The following is a 19,828-nucleotide window of genomic DNA, read 5'->3' on the forward strand; positions in this document are numbered from 1 at the left end:
TGAAAAGATATTATAAAGGAAAGAACCTAATCTCTTTCCAGTACAATAGGGATGGTATGCTGAACCATGGGATGTACAGTCCCTGGATGGGAGAAATAAGCCTGCCTGCAAAACCAAGGCTCCATACGATGAGTCCTCCTGTACCACCATGCCCACCCTATAAAATCTAGTGAACGTGTGAAGAGACAACCAAGTTGCTCTTAACAAATTTCACCCAGCGGAATCATTGTAGATTCAGCCCAGGAAGATGCAAGATTCAGCCCAAGAAGAGCGAAAGGAGGCTGCTTTCTGCAGTCAATGTAGGAAGAAATAGCTGACCTAATCCATCTTGAAATGGTATCTTTGGAAGCTGATCTCCTCTTCTTTGCTGGATATGTGAAAATGAAGAGATGGTCCGAAAGATGAAAATCACTTGTAATTTCCAGGTATTGCAAGATAGCCCTCTGGACATCCAACACCTAGAAAACTTTGACCTTCTTTCTAGAACCAGAGGGCTGGATATTAAATGCTGAAACCACCTTTGGCAAGAAAGAAGGGACGGAGTGCAAGAAAATTCCCGCATCCCAGATACGGAGGTAAGGTTTACTACAGGACAAGGCCTGCAATTCCAAAACATGTCTAGCAGAGGTAACGGCTACCAGAAAGACTGTCTCAATAGTCAGGTCCATGAGTGTGGCCTCCTGTAAGGGCTCAAATGGAGATCTGGAGAGCCTCTCCAACACGATGTTAAGGTTCCAGGAAGGACAAAATTGGTGAACCAGGGGCTTAAGACTCTAGGCACCCTTAAAGAATCTAATAATATCCGGGTGTGTAGAAAGGGAAAACCTGTTTCTGTTGGCTTTGAAACAGGATACTCCAGCCACCTGAACCTTGAGAGAAGAAACTGCCAAACCCATGTCCAAGCCTTATTATGGACTAGATTGTATAAATTGTGCTTATAAAACTGGCATTTATCACTATTCTATAAACGGTGCTCAAAGTTAGGCCATTTACACCAACTGAAATGTCGTATAAATCATTGCACCTAAATTAGGCTTGGATCTCCTTTTATTCTATAACCACATTTGTAAATTGCAGGAATGCCCTGATCTGCCCCTGATCCTCCCATGCCCACACCCCCTTTTTGGAACTGTATAAATTTACATGCGGATCCCATGTCTAAATATATGTATGTAAATTTTAATAACTTTCAATTAGCACCAATAATTATTTAAGATCCAAATGTATCAGGCCTAATTGTCTCATTATTCAATTAAATTTCACACACAAATTGGGCATGCACACAATTTTTAAGGCCTTTTATAGAATTAGGATGTAAATACCTAAAATAAAAATAGTACTGTGCAGAATGGCCTTGTCGAAGCAGGCCCTTCAGATTATGCTAATTTAACTGGCTTTCTGGAGGACTCAACTGATACCATCTTGACTAGATTACCTTGCTGGTCACATTCTTAAATGAAGTGTATAAATCAGTTATTTTGTAAATATATTTCAAGAGGAAATCCATACCATTTTGTGGTAGGACAGTCCAGATCTTCCCAGATGTATCATGCACAACTCAATTGCAAAGGAAATCCTTCCTGGCTTTAAAAAGCCAATCGGAGGCTAAAGATGCTACTTTTTTCTCCATTTCCCCTGTGTTTAGTTACACTTCAGGTGAAGCAATATGTTTATTGAATCTTTACAACTTAAGAACTTTTTTCAGGAGCATGGAGCTTGAAATTTCTGGGCCATATGCAGTACTGAGTCTCAGTAGGCCCAGGGCAGGAGGACCAAGATGTCTCCTTCCATCCCTATGTGCACACTCCCTGAGTCTAGCACCTCCTCTTTCCCTTGCCCAGCTGCTACAACAGCAGAGACTGCGTTAAAGGCTGCCTTTCTGGCCAGCAGAGCCTTTCTTCAGTTGCATTCCACCACTCTGATGCAACTTCCTGTGGGTGGGATGCAGCAGAGAAAAGGTCCTGTCAGCCAGAGAAGAAGATTTTAGTGGTAACTCTGTAGAATCTGGAGGGTGGGGGGAGGGGGGAGAGAGGTGCTGGGGCCAGGTATGTGGAAATGAGGGTTCAGCTGCAGTTGGCCCCTGCCATTTGGCAGCCCTGGGCATTTTGTTGGACTCACTCAATGGTAGCAATGGGGCTTGCTCAATAGTAGCAATGTCCTTGCATGTGTGTATAAGGAATTGTATGATTATTTGGAGCCTGGATTGTATCAAGATAAATATCTTTGTTTGTTTTCTTACATTGTTATATTAATTCTTATTTCTTTGTCCTTCTTTTCCCCTGATAATGAGCTTAAGATTTGTGTTGATTATGTTTGAGTATTCTTTATCTGCTGTATTTCAGCAATATATTTTTGTTGTTTCCTATTTTGATTATGGGAAATGTCAATTTCATAAAAGGTTAAAACAAAAACACCTAGCAATGGACCCTGTTGAATATTAACCATGCTGGCTGTCCTTTGCACTTCTTTCTACCTATTTTAATATGTGAAATACTGTATATATGGTCTGGGCTTCCAAGATGGTATTTTTAAATAATGTCCATGTCTAATTAAAACTAATTGAAAGTAATTAAAATCTACATCAATCAAAAACAATCAAAATAATAAAGAGGATGGAAATGCTGTCCTATAAGGAAAGGTTAAAGAGATTAAAGCTCTTCAATGAACATATAAGTTAGCTCTGAAATTTACTGACAGAGGACGTGATAGAAACAGTTAGCATAGCTAGGTTTAAAACAAGATGTGGACAAATTCCTGGAGGAAAAGTCCATATATTAATTATTAGATGGATAATTAGGGAAAGCCACTATTTATTCCTGTCAGGTACCTGCGACCTGGATTGACCACTGTAACAAAGGTATATTAGAGTTTGATGGATCTTTGGTCTGGCTCAGGATGGCATAACAATATAAGAATAGCCTTACTGGGTCAAACCAATGGTCCATCAAGCCCAGTCGCCCATTCTCACGGTGGCCATTCCAGGTCACTAGTACCTGGCCAAAACCCAAACATTCCATGCTATCGATCCAAGGCAAGCAAGACTTTTGCTCCAGGAATCTGTTCAAACCTTTCTTATAACCAGCTACACTATCTGCTTTTACCAGAGCTTAACTATTCTCTGAGTAAAAAAATATTTCCTCATATTGGTTTTAAAAGTATTTCCCTGCAGTTTCATCAAATGTCCCCTAGTCTTTGTAATTTTTGACGGAGTGAAAAATCAAGCCACTTGTACCCATTCTACTCCACTCAGGATTTTGTAGACTTTAATCATATCTCCCCTTAGCCTTCTCTTTTCCAAGCTGAAGAGCCCTAACCTTTTTAGTCTTTCTTCATACGAGAGGAGTTCCATCCCCTTTACCATCTTGGTCTCTCTTCTTTGAACCTTTTCTAGTACCATTATATCTTTCTTGAGATAAGGAGACCAGAATTGAACGCAATACTCCAGGTGAGGTTGGACCATGGAGCGATACAGAGGCATTATAATATCTTTAGTCTTGTTAACCATCCCTTTTTTAATAATTCCTAGCATCTTGTTTGCTTTTTTGGCCACTGCCACACACTGGGCGGAAGGTTTCATCCAGTGGCATACCTAGCATATGTGACATCATTTTTTGACACACACCCCCATCTGTATGAAAAACATGATTTTTAGTAACAATCCACACGTCACACAAGAGTATACCTAGAAACAGGCAGCATCTTACATACTGCAGTGAGCAGTACAACATCAATACACCCATAGTAAAACTAAAGAAGCCAGGCTAGTACAGATCAATCCTGCACCGTCAATCCTAACAGAAAATCATGTCTTTCGAATACACAGAACACAGAAAACTCCGTGGCCTAGTATGTAATATGTAATCACAAACTAACTCCTCCCCCTTTTACAAAACTGTAGTATGGTTTTTAGCCATGATGGTAACAGCTCAGACTTTCATAGAATTCTGAGCATCAGAGCTGTTACCACTATGGCCGGCGCTAAAAAACGCTGTACAGTAAAATGGGGGATAAAATAGAAAGACAAAGGTTAAATTGAACCACCAAGAAGCTGGACTCTGCATACAATGCAACACCACAGAAACAGCGATGCATCTCCCCCTAAAGCAAAAAAATAAATAAATAGAATTTTTTTTCTACCTTGTCTTCTCTGGTTTCTGCTTTCCTCATCTTCTTGTCACTTTCTTCCTTTCATCCACTGTCTATCTTCTCTTTGCCCCTTCTATAGGGCATCTTCTCTCCTTCTATTCCCCTTCCAGAAACTTTATGCCTCCTCCTTCCAGCTCTCCCTTCACCCCCATTGGTCTGGCATCCATCTTCTTCCCTTCTCCTCCTCCAATGGTCTGGCATCTCTCTCCTCTTCTTCCCTTCTCTCTTCCATGCCCCCATGGTCTGGCATTTTGCTCTTTCATCTCCCTTCCCCCCACTTCCATCAGCATTTCTTTCCCTCCGACCCAATTCCATCCAGTATCCTTTCACTGCACACCAATTCCATCAGCATCTGCCCCCTTTCTTTCCCTCCAACCCAATTCCATCCTTATGTCTCTCTCTCCTTTCCCTGCACACCAATTCTGTCCCCTTTCTCTCCTTCCACCACCCTTCCATACCACCCTGCCCCTTTCTCTTCCTCCACCACCCTTCTATGCTCCTCTCTCCCTCCAAACCAGCAAGGTCCCGCAATGATTGCTGTTGCTACCTCTGCTTCGGAAGACGTAAGTGACGTCAGAGGGGGCAGATGCAGGGAGTTGCGGCAAGGTCCCAAGATAACTGCGGCTGCCGGTCCACCCCCTCTGACATTACTTACGTCATCCGGAGCAGAGGCAGCAGAAGCAGTCATCGTGGGACCTTCCTGCACTTCAGCGTGGCTGCTGACTGCTTCGGAATAAGTACGGCAGACGCGCTGAGGTGCAGGTACTGTTTAGAGCAGAGCGGGAGGTTCTGGATCCGGCCGACTGTGCACTCTCTTAGGGCTGGCACCCGGGGCGGTCCGCATCCACTGCCCCACCCTTGGTACACCACTGGTTTCAACGTATTGTCTACAATGACACCCAGATCCGTTTCTTGGGTGCTAACCCCCAAGGTGGACCCTAGCATCCGGTAACTGTGATCTGGGTTATTCTTCCCAATATGCATCACTTTGCATTTGTCCACATTAAATTTTATCTGCCAGTTGAATGCCCAGTCTTCCAATTTCCTAATGGCTGCCTGCAATGTTTCACAATCCGCATGCTTTTAACAACTTTGAACAGTTTAGTGCAGTGGCGTACCTAGCATATGTGACACCCGGGCCCATCATTTTTTGGACCCCCCCATCTGTACAAAAAACATGATTTTTAGTAACAAGCCACACGTCACACATGAGTACCTAGGAAAAGGCAGCATCTTACATATTGCAGTGAGCAGTACATAAATACACCCATTGTAAAACTAAATAAGCCAGACCAGTACAGATCAATCCTACACCGTCAATCCTAACAGAAAACCATGTCTTTCGAACACACAGAACACAGAAAACACCTTCGCCTAGTATGGAATATGTCATCACAAACTAACCTCTCCCCCCTTTACAAAACTGTAGTATGGATTTTAGCCAAGGTGGTAACAGCTCTGATGCTCATAGAATAATTCTGAGCATCAGAGCTGCTACCACCACGGCTGGCGCTAAAAAACGCTCCACATTTTTGTAAAAGGGGGGATAAAATAGAAATATATAGACAACGGTTAAATTGAACCAGCAAGAAGCTGGACTCTGCATAAAATGCAACACCACAGAAACAGTGACACATGTCTCCTAAAGCAATAAATAAATAGAAAATTTTTGTTCTACCTTTGTCTTCTCTGGTTTCTGCTTTCCTCATCTTCTTGTTACTGTCTTCCTTCCATCCACTGTCTGCCATCTCTCTGCCCCTCCCTATATGGCATCTTCTCTCTTTCTATGCCCCTTCCAGAAACTGTATGCCTCCCCCTTCCATCTCCCGGGATGGGCTCCGTGATTGATTCACTTTGCCTTGGCGATCGACCAGTTTCTGGACCTGGCTGGCTATGCCCCCCCCCCCCTAAGCTGCACCTGGGGCAGGCTACACCCGGGGCGGACCGCCCCCCCCCCTTGGTAAACCACTGGTTTAGTGTCATCTGCAAATTTAATCACCTCACTCGTTGTTCAAATTTCCAGATCGTTTATAAATAAGTTAAATAGCACCGGTCCCAGTACAAATCCCTGCGGCATTCCACTGTTTACTCTCCTCCATTGAGAAAAATGACCATTTAAGCCTACTCTTTGTTTTCTATCCGATAACCAATTCCTAATCCACAACTGAACTTTGTCTCCTATCCCATGACTCTTTTTCTCAAGAGCCTCTCGTGAAGAACTTTATTAACAGCTTTCTGAAAATCTAGATATATTATATCAACCGGCTCACCTTTATTCACATATGTATCCACACCTTCAAAGAAGTCAAGTACATTGGTGAGGCAAGATCTCCCTCGGTTGAACCCATGCTGACTCTGTCTCATTAACTCATGTTTGTATACGTGTTTATTTTTTATAATTGTGTCCACTATTTTGCCCGGTACTGAAGTCTGTAATTTCCCGGATCTCCTTTGGAATCCTTTAAAAAAATTGGTGTAACATTGGCCACCCTCCAATCTTCAGGTACTACAGATGATTTTAGTGATAGGTTACAGATAACTAACAGCAGGTCAGCAATTTCATGTTTGAGTTCCTTTAGTACCCTGGGATGTATACCATCCGTTCCAGGTGATTTATCACTTCTTAACTTGTCGATTTGGCTTAGTACTTCTTCCAGATTCACAGAGATTTCTTTCAGTTCCTCCGCATCATCACCCTTGAATACCATTTCCAGTTTTGGAAGATCTCTTACATCTTCTTCCATAAAGACCAAAGCAAAACATTCAGTCTCTCCGCTATGGCCTTATCCTCCTTGAGTGCCCCTTGATCATCCAACGGTCCCACGGATTCCCTCACTGGTTTTCTACTTCTGATGTACCTAAAGAAATTGTTATGAGTTTTTGCCTTTTTGGCAAGTTTCTCTTCAGTTTTTATATTAGGTTGTTTTGGAATGATTTCTAGACTGAAGTCTTCAAATCTCAATACATATTTTCACTGAGACAATTCACTTTCTTTTTGTTATGCTACTTCATTGTTGCTTTAATTTTGTGCTTTCCTGCTAAAAGTTTGTCTCAGGTATCTGGCAGACAAACAGATTTTATTGTAGAATCTATTTGTATTTTACAGAATTCACTTTTCCTTGATAATCACAAGGCTCTCTGTTCTCTGCTGCAAAGCATCCCAATATAATGCTATCATCACCATGCTTAATGTAGGGATGGTGTTAGTAGGGTGACATGCTATGTGTGTGTGTGTAGGGTGTGTGTGTATTTTTTCTTAGGTTATACTTATTTCTTAGCATTGACACAAAAAGTTCTTCTTTCCTCTCTTCAGAGCAAGAAACCTTTTCCTTCATGTGCCTACTGTCTCTTAAGTATTCCTTTGTAAATATTATGCAACACATCATACAGCTTTTCTTCAGCAGTAGCTTCCTTCTTGCCATCCCTCCACACAGGCCTTATGTAGAATAGTCTAGAAATTGTTGAATAGTCTACATGTTCTCCAGTCTCAGCTACTGGCCTCTGTAGCTCTGTTTACAGCAATCATAGATCTCACATTGACCTTCCTCAGCAATTTTCTTGGTGCATGGCTACTGACTTTGGAGGGATAGCCTAATTAAATGTTTGCATATACTTCCTATAACCTTTCACTGTAGCTCCTTTTCAACCTAACCCTGTAAACCGTGCCGAGCTCTAGGCTTGTGGAGATGGCGCGGTATACAAACCTAAGGTTTAGTTTAGTTTAGTTTGTGAAGTCGTTTTATAAAATGCATGTGCACATTGCAAGCCTACCTCCAGATGTCCAAACTGTTGCAGAATATAAGTCCATCATTAACGCGGTAGAGTGAATTCATGGGCGGACAGGCCGAAGCAGCCTGTTTAGAGTGCTGCTGGCCCGATGCTGCTTAAGGAGGTATGTAGGACTTGCTCGAGGTCGGCAGGGTTCAGATGAGAGGGAGGGAAGGATGGGGGTTCAGCTGCAGGGGGCGTGCTCGGGGTGGGGGGGGGGTGCTCGCTCAAGGATTCTGCTGCACAAGGGATGGGAGGGAGGGAAGGGAAGCTGGGCAAGGGTCCTGCTGCACGAGGGATGGGAGGGAGGGAAGGATAGAAGCTGGGTAAGGGTCCTGCTGCACAAGGGATGGGAGGGAGGGAAGGGAAGCTGGGCAAGGGTCCTGCTGCACATGGGATGGGAGGGAGGGAAGGATAGAAGCTGGGTAACGGTCCTGCTGCACAAGGGATGGGAGGGAGGGAAGGGAGGCTGGGCAAGGGTCCTGCTGCACAAGGGATGGGAGGGAGGGAAGGGAAGCTGGGCAAGGGTCCTGCTGCACATGGGATGGGAGGGAGGGAAGGATAGAAGCTGGGTAACGGTCCTGCTGCACAAGGGATGGGAGGGAGGGAAGGGAGGCTGGGCAAGGGTCCTGCTGCACAAGGGATGGGAGGGAGGGAAGGGAAGCTGGGCAAGGGTCCTGCTGCATGAGGGATGGGAGGGAGGGAAGGATAGAAGCTGGGTAAGGGTCCTGCTGCACGAGGAATGGGAGGGAGGGGAGCAAACATACTGCACATGTGGGGGAGAAAAAGGAAAAAGAAAGAATTGGGATGAAGGAGAGGAAGGGAGAGATGATTATGTACATACCCTAAAAATAAGTCCTAGTGCTTTTTGGGCCTAAAATTAATATGACACTGTCTTATTTTCGGTGAAATATGGTATCTGAAGCCAGAACTGACTAAAAGCTCTAAAAGGCACTAATGGAGAAGTAAACATATTGTTCTAGAGAACAGAGATGCAAAAGACAAGTCACTTGTATATCATTGGCAGAGATGATCAGAATATGCATTAGAGAATGACACGGGGAAAAAATCTGTCCCCTCACCGCCCCGTCACCGGCCCACCATCCTCTGCACCGTCCCGTCACCGCCGTTCCCTTCACCGCCCCGTCACCGCCATCCCTTTCACCGCCCCGTCACCGCCACTGCCATCCCATTCACCGCCCCGTCACCGTCCCCGCTGCATCCATATAAGCCTTAGTACTGTAATATTTAGCTTATTCCTTTCTTATAAATCAAAGTTCCTGCTGCTGAACTAGAGAAAGAGATGTTCAGCTGGCAGGGCTTTGTTTATAAATTTTTATCAACACAACTAATATACTATTTTATCCTAAAGCAAAAAATAAATAAATAAATATAATTTTTTTTTCTACCTTTGTTGTCTGGTTTCTGCTTTCCACATCTTCTCATTGAATTCCTTCCATCCACTGTGTGTCTTCTCTCTGCGTCTTCCATTTGCTGTTACTGTGCCTCTCCCTTAACCCCCCCCCCCCAATTGGTCTAGCACCCATCTTCTTCCCTCCGCTCCCGCATAGTCTGGCATCTGTCTTCTTCCCACTCTGTCTTCCACATTTCCCTTGGGGGTCTGTTCCTCTCCACCCTCCTTCAATGTCTGTTCTTTTCCTTTCCACCACCACCCTTCCCTCTCTCCTTTACCATCTGTTCCTTTCTACTACCCTTCAGCTCCTCTCGCGTGGCCTTTCTACCTTCCTTCCTCTTATTTTCATGGCACGTTACAATGTAATTTGTGCAAGCCACTGGAGCCTGCAAGCTCGGTCCCTGTCCCATCCCCACAAACCATCTCGCTTCTGTGCTCCTATTTTCTCCATTTCTAATATCTCCCCTATGTATCTGTCATTGCCCCCCCTGTGTCCATATACCATCCCCATGGCATGTCCCCTTTATGTCTCTGTCCCTATGCCCCATGCACATAATTTCCCCTCTTTCTGTTACCTTCCTGTTTCCAGATTTCCCCTATCTTCCTCTTCCATACCAATGTGTCTCTTCTTTTCAACCCCATCTAGCTTTTACCCCTCTTTCTTCCCCCCCCTGCTTCTAGCATCTGGCTCACCTGCCAGTCCTTCCCTTTCTTTCCTGCTGTGGGTTTTTCTTTCCGACTTCATCCCCTTGGCCCAGAATCCTTTTCCCTTTCACTCCCTCCTTCCAATTTGAGCCGGGAACACTAGCGATCGCACGGTCCCCGCAGCCACTACCTGCCTGCCCAATTGATCCTAGTGTTTAGCCAGCTCTCTCCCTTCTCCTCACCTTAGTTTATAGGTTTTCTTTTTCGGCGACCTGCACGCTTTCCCAAAGAGCCGCGCACGCGCGGCTGCTCAGTGTTCAATCTTCTGCTCTGCTGCAACTTCCTGTTTCCGGTTGCGTCAGAGCAGAAGATCGAAACTGAGCAGCAGCGGTTGCGCGGCTCTCTGATAGCGTGCGGGTCGCCGAAAAAGAAAATCTACAAACTAAGGTGAGGAGAAGGGAGAGAGCTGGCTAAACACTAGAATCGATTGGGCAGGCGGGTGTGAGCTGCGGGGACCGCGTGATCCTTCATGCCTCACTGTGGGGATAAGACCATTCACCGCCCCGCGGGCGGTGAATGGCCTTGTCCCCGTCGCCGCAGCAACTGCTAGTTTTTTTCCCCGTTTTCGGCAGGTGACCCGCGGCTAAAATGCGGTGGCCGCGGGTAAACCGCCACCGTGTCATTCTCTAATATGCATCCCAAACGTTTGCCTTGATCTCAACTTCCAAATCTGTCAGTTTATATATGCTCTAACAAATGAGGTCATGATGATGTCCAAGAAACCCTGACCATACCTCTTTCTGCTTCTTGATAATATGAGACAGCTCTGTATATGGTATTCGGGGATTAAGTTCACACTCCATAAGGGTTGCTCCTTCATAATCCTTGATATATCCCAGGTAGCGGCTCTTGGTAACTTTTATGTCTTTAGAAAAACCCTAGTGTAGGCAAAAATGAAGACAATATTGCTTTTGATTTTACTCTTATGTTTTCTTAAATTTTGATAAGCCAATAAAGAATATATAAGTCCATATCACTTAACCATTCCTTTTCTCTAAAGATCTGTAGCCATATATTTAAAAAAATTTCCTTCACTTTCTCTTTGAACTCTTTTTATTAATCTTATTTACACCTGAAATGCCAGTGAGTACATTAGAAAGAAATGGTTTTTCCCTGTCATGTTTTAAAAAATGAAGTATAAAAAAACTGTTTACATAATTCCTTTGAAGCAAAGGCCTTACACTTCTAAGAAATCTGATATTTAGGGCCTCTTATAGAAAGCCACAGTAGTAATTCTCGCACAGCAAATGCGACACAGCCTTTAGTTCATGACTAATTAAATATTGGTATTTAAAAGCTCCAAGGGGCAAATTCTATAAATGGTGTCCCGATTGTAGATGGCCTACTGCTGCCTAACCAGTCAACCAGGATGCACTTTAAAAAAAAAAACATCCTGAGGAAGGCGGCCTATATTGTAGGCACCTCTGGGAGCCTAGGGAGGCATATAGGTCCGCCTAAGCTTGCCTAAGGCTAGGCGTGGCTTCACCTGGGAGTGGTCTTAAGTGACCTTAGGCGGGCCTAGATGGCCCTACACGCATCCCTAAGACCACGGTAGGTGCCTGAAATGATCAGTTTGCGACCCCTTTGCGACCCAATTTCCCTCCGACCCAATTCACTAACCTGTGTCCCGATCATCCTCTGATCCATGCATGCAAATGAGGGGGAACGGCATTGAAATGATGGCAGGCAGTGATTCATTAACAAAAAACCTGTAACACTGGGCTGGCCAATCACATAAAAGCGACTGCTGAGCTTATTGCGGCAAGGATCTCCCTGTTGTAATAAGTTTAGCGGCCGTGACAACCCGTCCCTCCCCCCCTCCGGCAAAGATGCCCAATCCCTCCTGCTGGAACCCCCACTCATTGCCGCAAACATCGCTGGCAGGAGAGATGCCCAATCCCTCCTGCCAGAATCCCTCCCCCCCATCACTTGCAAACATCACCGGCAGGAGGGATGTCCAAGTCCTCCTACTGGACACCCCCCCACCCATCCAAAAATATGCCCAATCCCTCCTGCCAGAACCCCTCTACCCCATAAAGTAGCCCACCTGGACCCCCCCCAAAGCTTCAGAAATAATCTTATCTGAGAAGAAAAAAACCTGTCTTTAATATAAGACACATTAATGTCTTATTAATGCAATGATCTGTCTGAGCCACCATTTGCACCAACTTTAGAGTCTTGATAAGACAGCTTACTAACTGAGAGAGAGGAAAAACAAAACCCTTAAACCATGGGTTTGATTTCTGAAACAACAGATTAAATATCATTAAGAGACACTTGAGTTTCTACAGTATTCTCAGAATTGAGCTTAATTCCAGAAACTCCAGGGAAGGCAATCACTCTGGGGAGAGAACTCTTTCACTCCTCACTCAGAGGAGTGTTAACCATGAGGATATATAATGTAAGAATACTAGGAACTCTCTCCTAATACTGTCCTAATACTGTCAAATCTTCAAATGCTCCCTGGTCCTTGAAGTGGGACTTGCAGAGGTCCCTGCAAGTAAAGGAGAAAATTTTGTTCGTTATGCGGTGAGATCAAGTATACTTGTCCATCAGACCACTAGAAACAGCAGCTGAATTTGCAATGGAGGCCTTCATCTTCATTTTTGTCAATAGACTTGAGCACCCAAAAGCACCTCAGTGATACTGAAAGAGCCCCAAAGAGACATTTACCTTTGGTCACAAGGTCACAGCTACACCATAGGGAAATTAGGTGAATTTTATTCTTGATGCCAGTGCCTCTGTTGTCAGAAAAGGACAGAGATCTGTCCTCAGCAGGCCCTGTCACACTGCTGATTCTTGTTGTTTTATAGAAACATCCCAAATGGTTCCCCACAGAAGGCACTGGCTCAAGAACCAAGCACACATCAGGTACCTCCTCTCTTCAAGCCCATACTAGTATGACATTTTGTTTCTCATCAATACAGCAAAACTGTGGAGGGAGAATTTCAATTTAAAAAGATATACAATAAAAGATGCACAACTTATTCACAGAATCAGTGTTGTAGCTAAACCTGAGACAAAGGTGTGATGAAGCCAGAACAGGAAGATAAGACATTCACCTGTTTCTTGAAGTAGCCAATAGCATACTCATCAGCATAGGTTAGAAAGTGCAGGATATTGTGCTTTATGTGATACTCCTTTAAGTGATTCATCAGATGTGTGCCATAGCCCTTGAGGAATAAAATAATCACAAGTTACTATTTTCTTCCCCTGCATGATTACAGGTTTCTCTATTAAACTATTTGGTCAATATTTAACTGGTGACAGTTTTTCTTTTAATGCTGACCACAGTCAGTTAAATTAGACCTGAATATTTGTTGCTGGTCCATATCTGGGCAGTGGCACTGAATATCCAGGTATCTGGTGGTGCATGGAAGCTATTCAGGTTTGGCCAATATTTTGGGACCGATTCCTGAACTGTAAATTTCACTGGCGGTCCATTGTCTCAAAATAATGCTGTGTGTGTCTGTTGTAATCCACCTAGAACTTTGGATAGTGCAGAACTAATAGCTAAATGGGCATAGCTAGTTCTGGTTCCTCACTGACTCTACTCCAGTTGCTCCAGCACTAACTATAGTGGTCAGAACAGATATTCAGTGGCATTGTCCAGTTCAATCTTGTTGCATATCCTCTTGATTTAATCAGTGCGATTTAATCAGGCAGGAGCCTTTTCTCCTAGCTAAAACATTTTGAATATCTACCTCTATGCTTGCAATGTCAAAAATAAATAATAGGAGCTTTTAGTTAGCTGGGACAGATTACAGCAATCATTAGAAAATGTCAAGATTCCTAAACCAGTATGATTACTGATTAACATTTTCACTGGAGAACAGAAAGTCTATAACTAGGAAAAAACACCACCACCTCATCCACAAATTGGAAAATTTCCTGTTCTTCAAAGAACATCAATGGATACAACTCCCAAGTGTTTATAGTGTTTTTTGTATTTTTATCTTATATCTCCCCTGCAAGGATTGTTAGTGGCCTCCACAATATATGGTTGGTGGGGTCACTTGAGAGGCACCCTTACAAATGTCAGGTCCCAGGTTCAGTTCCCTCACTGAAGATTCACCAGGAAGTAGAATCAAAAAGGCACAGCCAGAGGTGATTGCATAAAGAATATATTATAGAAATAGGCTTACAGAAAAGCAATATTTATAAGCATTACAATTAAGCATTACAATTAATGAGAGAGCAACACAGTTTCCCTGCCTTACAGAGTTCAGAGGAAAAGAGAGACATAGAAGTCTGAAGTTCCAGGGAAAGGCAGAGAGAAAAGGGGGATGGGGTGATGGTCCAACCTTCGTGTTCAATAGATAAAGAGAAGGATAAACAGAGAAAGAGAGAGCTCAAGAGAAACAAGAGAGGACCAGAGTGCCAAGAGCCAAGAGAGGGGGGTGATGCTGCGAGGGGGCTTTTATAGTTTGGAAACTTATTCTAAAAACCAGAATCTATTGAGCTTCAATAGAAGTTAAATCTCCCCCCTCCTTCGTAGACAGGAGAAAAATAGGCTGTAGTCATATATGTATTTCCAGTCTGTCTCTGACAATAGTTTCTGATTAACTTTAGTTATCTGTGCACCTGGACCCATTGTCCTAAGCACCCTCTTAATCAGACATTAACACCTTTTAGCTAATCATGATTTAATCAGGGCTACTTAAAACAGTCTCCCTGCCCTCAGGGTCTATCTACATTCACATGCCAGAGTCAGATTGATATAATTTCCCATAGACCTTTGCTGACATTAGTAATGCCAACTGAAAATGCTGAATGCTAGCTATGCTGACATCCCCTTTTATAAAACTGTAGTGCAGATTTTAGCACCGGCCGTGGAGATAACAGCTCCAATGTTCATAGAATTCCTATGAGTGTCGGAGCTGTTACTGTTGTGGCTGGTGCTAAAACCGTGCTACGGTTTTGTAAAAGGGGGGATAATTATGTTTGGGGTTTTTTGTAATCCATTTAGGTATAAGCGAGATAAAAACTTTTTAAAATAAATACATATATACATGTTGCTCTAAGAACAGTGGTCTCAAACTTGCTGCTCGGGGGCCACATGTGGCCCGCCAGGTACTATTTTGAGGCCCTCAGTATGTTTATCATAATTACAAAAGTAAAATAAAACAGTTTCTTGATCATATATCTCTTTGGCTATAAATTACAATATTGTTATTAAGACTTAGCCAAAAGGAGAGATTTATAAATTATAGAGTTTAATCTCATGCAAAATTGTCATTTCTTTAATAAGACACTAACTATTTTTCTGAGGCCTTCCAAGTACCTACAAATCCAAAATGTGGCCCTGCTAAGGGTTTGAGTTTGAGACCACTGCTCTAAGAATGATTGTTGTCAGCTACCAAGAACTCAGTCTGCTCACTTGTACATCTCTTCTGTGCTCTCAGATGTTTTATTAATTTGTGGTTTATTCCCTCCCTTGTTCACTAAGGTACCTTTGTTCTAATTCCCTGCATACTTGAATTTTACCATTGTTATGGCTCCTATAATCTTTGCTGTAAGTCTGTTCCAGGTTCAGGTGCTCATCCCCATTTTAATGGAACAGTGCTTTCTTATATTCCTTTGGAACCGATCTCCTTTCAGTTTTACATGATGATTCCTTAGGTGCCAGTGTTATGTGCTTCATGTTGTCTTTCAGTTAAACAGAATGTAATGAATTCACTGCTGAATGAATTAGTGAAGCGCATAGGAATTCAACAGAGCAGCTTGCCAGTAAGAACAAGAGGACTAGGGGCTAGATTCACTAAGCAAACCAATCGTACATCGATCAGTTTGCGACCCGATTTCCCTCTGACCCGATTCACTAACCTGTGTCCCGATCATCCTCTGATCCACGCATGCAAATGAGGGGGAACGGCATTGAAATGATGGCAGGCAGCAATTCACTAACAAAAAATCTGCAACACCGACTACCTACCGTATTTTCACGCATATAACGCGCGCATTATACACGATTTTACAAACCGTGTATAACCATGCGCGTTATATGCGTGAGCGCGTTATCCCCTTTTTTTTTACATAGTTCCCCCCGATGTCCGATTCACCCCCCCCCCGAAGGACCGCTCGCACCCGCACCCCGAAGGACCGCTCGCGCTGGAACACGCACCCGCACCCCCACACCGAAGGACCGCTCGCACCCCCACAGCCTCCCCACCCCCCATCATGTAGAAGTTTCCTACCGTCATCCTGCTGCTTCCTCTGCCGGCGGTCCTGCCCCTTCTCTTAGCCCTACGTCTACACTGCTTCCTCTTCCGGCGGTCCTGCCCTGTCAGAGAAAGGGCGGGACTGCCGGAAGAGGAAGCAGCGTAGACGCAGGGCTAAGAGAAGGGGCAGGACCGCCTGCAGAGGAAGCAGCAGGACGACGGTAGGAAACTTCTACATGATGGGGGGGTGGGGAGGCTGTGGGGGTGCAAGCGGTCCTTCGGGGTGGGGGTGCGGGTTCCAGCGCGAGCGGTCCTTCGGGGTGCGGGTGCGAGCGGTCCTGCGGGGGGGGGGTGAATCAGACGTCGGGGGGCATCAGGCTTTCAGGGTGGGGACAGGACTTCAAGGGGGAGAGGAGAGTTGGGGCGGGCTAAAGGAGAGTGGGCTGGCCAGAGGAGAGGCGGGGCGGGCTAAAGGAGAGTCGGGCTGGCCAGAGGACAGTCGGGGCGGGCGAAAGGAGAGTCGGGGCGGCATGCACGGTATATAAAAATTTATTTACATAAATTATAGTTCCCCGCGCGCTATACCCGTGTGCGCATTTTACACGGGTGCACGGTATATGAGTGAAAATATGGTAGTCTGGCTGATCACAAACAAGCAACTGCTGAGGACCAGTCTCTCAGGTCCTTTCCGACTGCCCTGCCTTCTGCCACCCTGCTCTCTGCCCCAAACTCCTGCAGCCCAAATCTCCTGCCTGCCCCGAACTCCTGCAGTCCCGACTCTCCCACCTTTCCCCACAGTGCAAGCCTGTGGTTTTAACCTATGGGCTTTAAAGCAGGAAGAAAAAATAAAAAGAAATTTCCTGCTCTGCCAAGCACAGAGAGTCAGCGCATGCTCAAGGATCGCTGTTGGGGGCATGATTCGTGAATCAGCCCCCTGGACATGGATCGGATCCTCACGGATCGGATCCAATCCGTGCCCTTAGTGAATCTAGCCCTATGACCAGATTTGTGAAAATTTGATTATTAGAGTAGACACATTTAGTATAAGAAAAAATAATCTTGGGGGCGTGGCTTGGCGCGCACACAAAATGGATGTGTGATCGCGTTGCTCCGCTTTTCCAGGCAACGGATTGAGGATTATAAATACCTTTTTGCCTTATTTTCGGATTCGTGTGGGGATAGTTTGCGATAAGAAAATGGAAAATACGCGGCAGTCAAAAATTGATGCGGCTTTTGTGGCATCCGGCACAAACACGACCATGTGACGCCCTCTAAAGCCCCACTTCCGGATGATGAAGAACTGGACAAAAAAGAAGTGATGGCTGAGCTCAGAAATATACAAAAAATGATTCAGAAGAATGTGGATAGTATAGAAGAGGTCAAAGAGGAAGTTTTAAATACGAATAGGCAGATGGAGATTGCTAATCAGCGAGTGACGGTTTTAGAACACAAAGTGGAGCAGTTGGAGTTAACGGCTGCTCAGTCTAAGGCTGATAATAAAATCATCAAAGATCTGCAAAAACAGCTAGAGGATTATGAAAATCGTGGTCGGAGAAAGAACGTGAAAATCATTGGTTTAGCGGAAAATTTGGAAGGGGAAAATCCTATTCAGTTTCTGGAGAATTTATTGCCAAAGTTATTACAGCTGAACTCAAAGTACCCCATAGAAATTGAACGAGCACATAGAATTCCATTTCAATGGAATGCTAGTCAGTCAAAGCCTAGACCTTTTATTTTCAAGCTTTTGAGATTTCAGCAAGCCTTTGAAATTTTAAGTTTTGAAAAAGCTGATAGGAACTTAAATTATAAAGGCTTCAAATTACTATTCTTGCTGGATTTTGCAAAGAACACTGCGGCTTTAAGACAGCAGTTCCTTCAGCTTCGTCCTCAACTGAAAGAAAAAGGTTTTAAGTATGGATTGTACTATCCTGCGAAAATGAGAGTGTCCAATGGGAATAAATCACTTTATTTTGAAGATCCTGAGAAACTGAAGGATTTCTTGGTCAGTTCAGAGCCAATGACTATTTAAAGGTTTTTCAAGAAAAGAAGATAAAGAAGAAGAGGAGCAAAGTTTATGTTTTATTATATTAATGATTTTATTCTATGCAGTGGAATTTTTCTTTTCTTTTCTTTTTTACTTTAATGATGCCAATAGAATTGTTTTTGTTTATTTATTGTTGCTTCTTTTTTTATTTCTTTTGAACATCTGGTTTCTTGTGTTAGCTTATCTTTATAAATTGAAGACATGAATGTTTTATGTTTCTTTTGTTTTATTAATTTGTTTTAGTAGTTGTGTTTATGTTTTATGATTTGGAAGGAATAAGTATTTGAATGAATTATGGAAAGATATACTTCTGAATTTTAGTTTATTTTTCTTTTTTATAATTTGGTGTGTGTCATTTATTTTATTGATTCTGGATGCAATCTTTTTATGACATTTTTTCATTTTGTTTTTAGAGTTTCTGATATATGATTTGGTCATTTTCCATAATAACATTCAATTGTACAATTATTTGTTTGTAAGGATAATTTAAGATTTGCAGTTTGGAAAATTATGAGATATTATTTGGTCCTGCTTTTAAAGATTTGTATGTTTTGATGATTGAAATTTTAAATATCATATCAGTTATGAATGTAAGATATAAAATACATCTATGAATTATATATTTTACTGAACTTATTAAGGGGGATTTCAATTGATGTGTTTTAGAATAAATGATGGTTGGGGATAGTATGTTTTAAATTTTATAGGGGTTTTTATGTAAGATTTTATGGAATTTTATAATATAAATTATTTAAAATATTGTTTTCTTAACAGATGAATATAATTTGAAAGTTGATCAAATGGGAATTTTCTACATTAATTTTAGAGTTTAGGAAGTTAATTTTATGAGTTAATAATTTGATTAATTCTATTTATTCAATATGAATTTATATGATTATTTTTATGGTCATTTTATTATATGGGGTATATATATTGTTTTATTGATATTTAAGGCATCAATGAATTATTATCATAATAATATTTTTATAAGAAGATGGATTTGATTATATGTTGCCTGGGGGGGGGGTATTGTGGTTACATATCCTATGCGTGTTACAAGTTTATCCATTTTTAGGGAGGGTATGGGAGGGATGAGGATTGGGGTTTTTTCTATAATTAGGGATAAGAAGGTTTTAGATGATTTGTATCAATTCTATTATTTTTGGATTTCTTGTGGGTGCTGGTGACTACTCATTTCAATTTGAGTAAGTTTACATATTATTGCTGGTTTATACATGGGAATTTAGATGGAGATTAAGATTTTTTCCTTAAACGTCAATGGCCTTAATCATCAGATCAAAAAGAAGAAAATGTTAGCTTTCCTTAAAAAGCAAAATGCTGATGTTTATTTTATCCAAAAGACGCATCTGTCAATAATAGAATCTAAGAAATTGGAAGGGGGTTGGGTTTCTAAAAATTTTTTTGCCCCAGCAATTGGAAAAAAAACTGGGGTCGCCATTTTAGTTAATAGGAAATGTACAGCTGATTTTCAAATGATTGCTTCGGATCCTTTAGGTAGGTGGGTACATGTTAAAATGAGCATGGGAAGTACTACCCTTGACTTGTTCAATGTCTATGCTCCAAAAACGA

The 19,828-nt window shown here is 42.8% G+C and overlaps 1 protein-coding gene across 3 annotated transcripts in view; it reads right to left on the minus strand.

The window, feature by feature from the left end:
• The window catches only part of KAT2A (lysine acetyltransferase 2A), a 380,318-nt gene that overhangs the window by 62,969 nt on the left and 297,521 nt on the right, over positions 1-19,828 (minus strand). For all 3 annotated transcript variants that reach the window (XM_033960567.1, XM_033960566.1, XM_033960568.1), the window contains 2 exons: positions 13,096-13,206; positions 10,768-10,911 (listed from right to left, as the gene is read on the minus strand). In XM_033960567.1, coding sequence (XP_033816458.1) covers positions 10,768-10,911; positions 13,096-13,206 — 255 coding nt within the window. The remainder of the gene's footprint in view (positions 1-10,767; positions 10,912-13,095; positions 13,207-19,828) is intronic.

This window comes from Geotrypetes seraphini, chromosome 10 (genome assembly GCF_902459505.1).
Source record: "Geotrypetes seraphini chromosome 10, aGeoSer1.1, whole genome shotgun sequence".
NCBI lineage: Eukaryota > Metazoa > Chordata > Amphibia > Gymnophiona > Dermophiidae > Geotrypetes > Geotrypetes seraphini.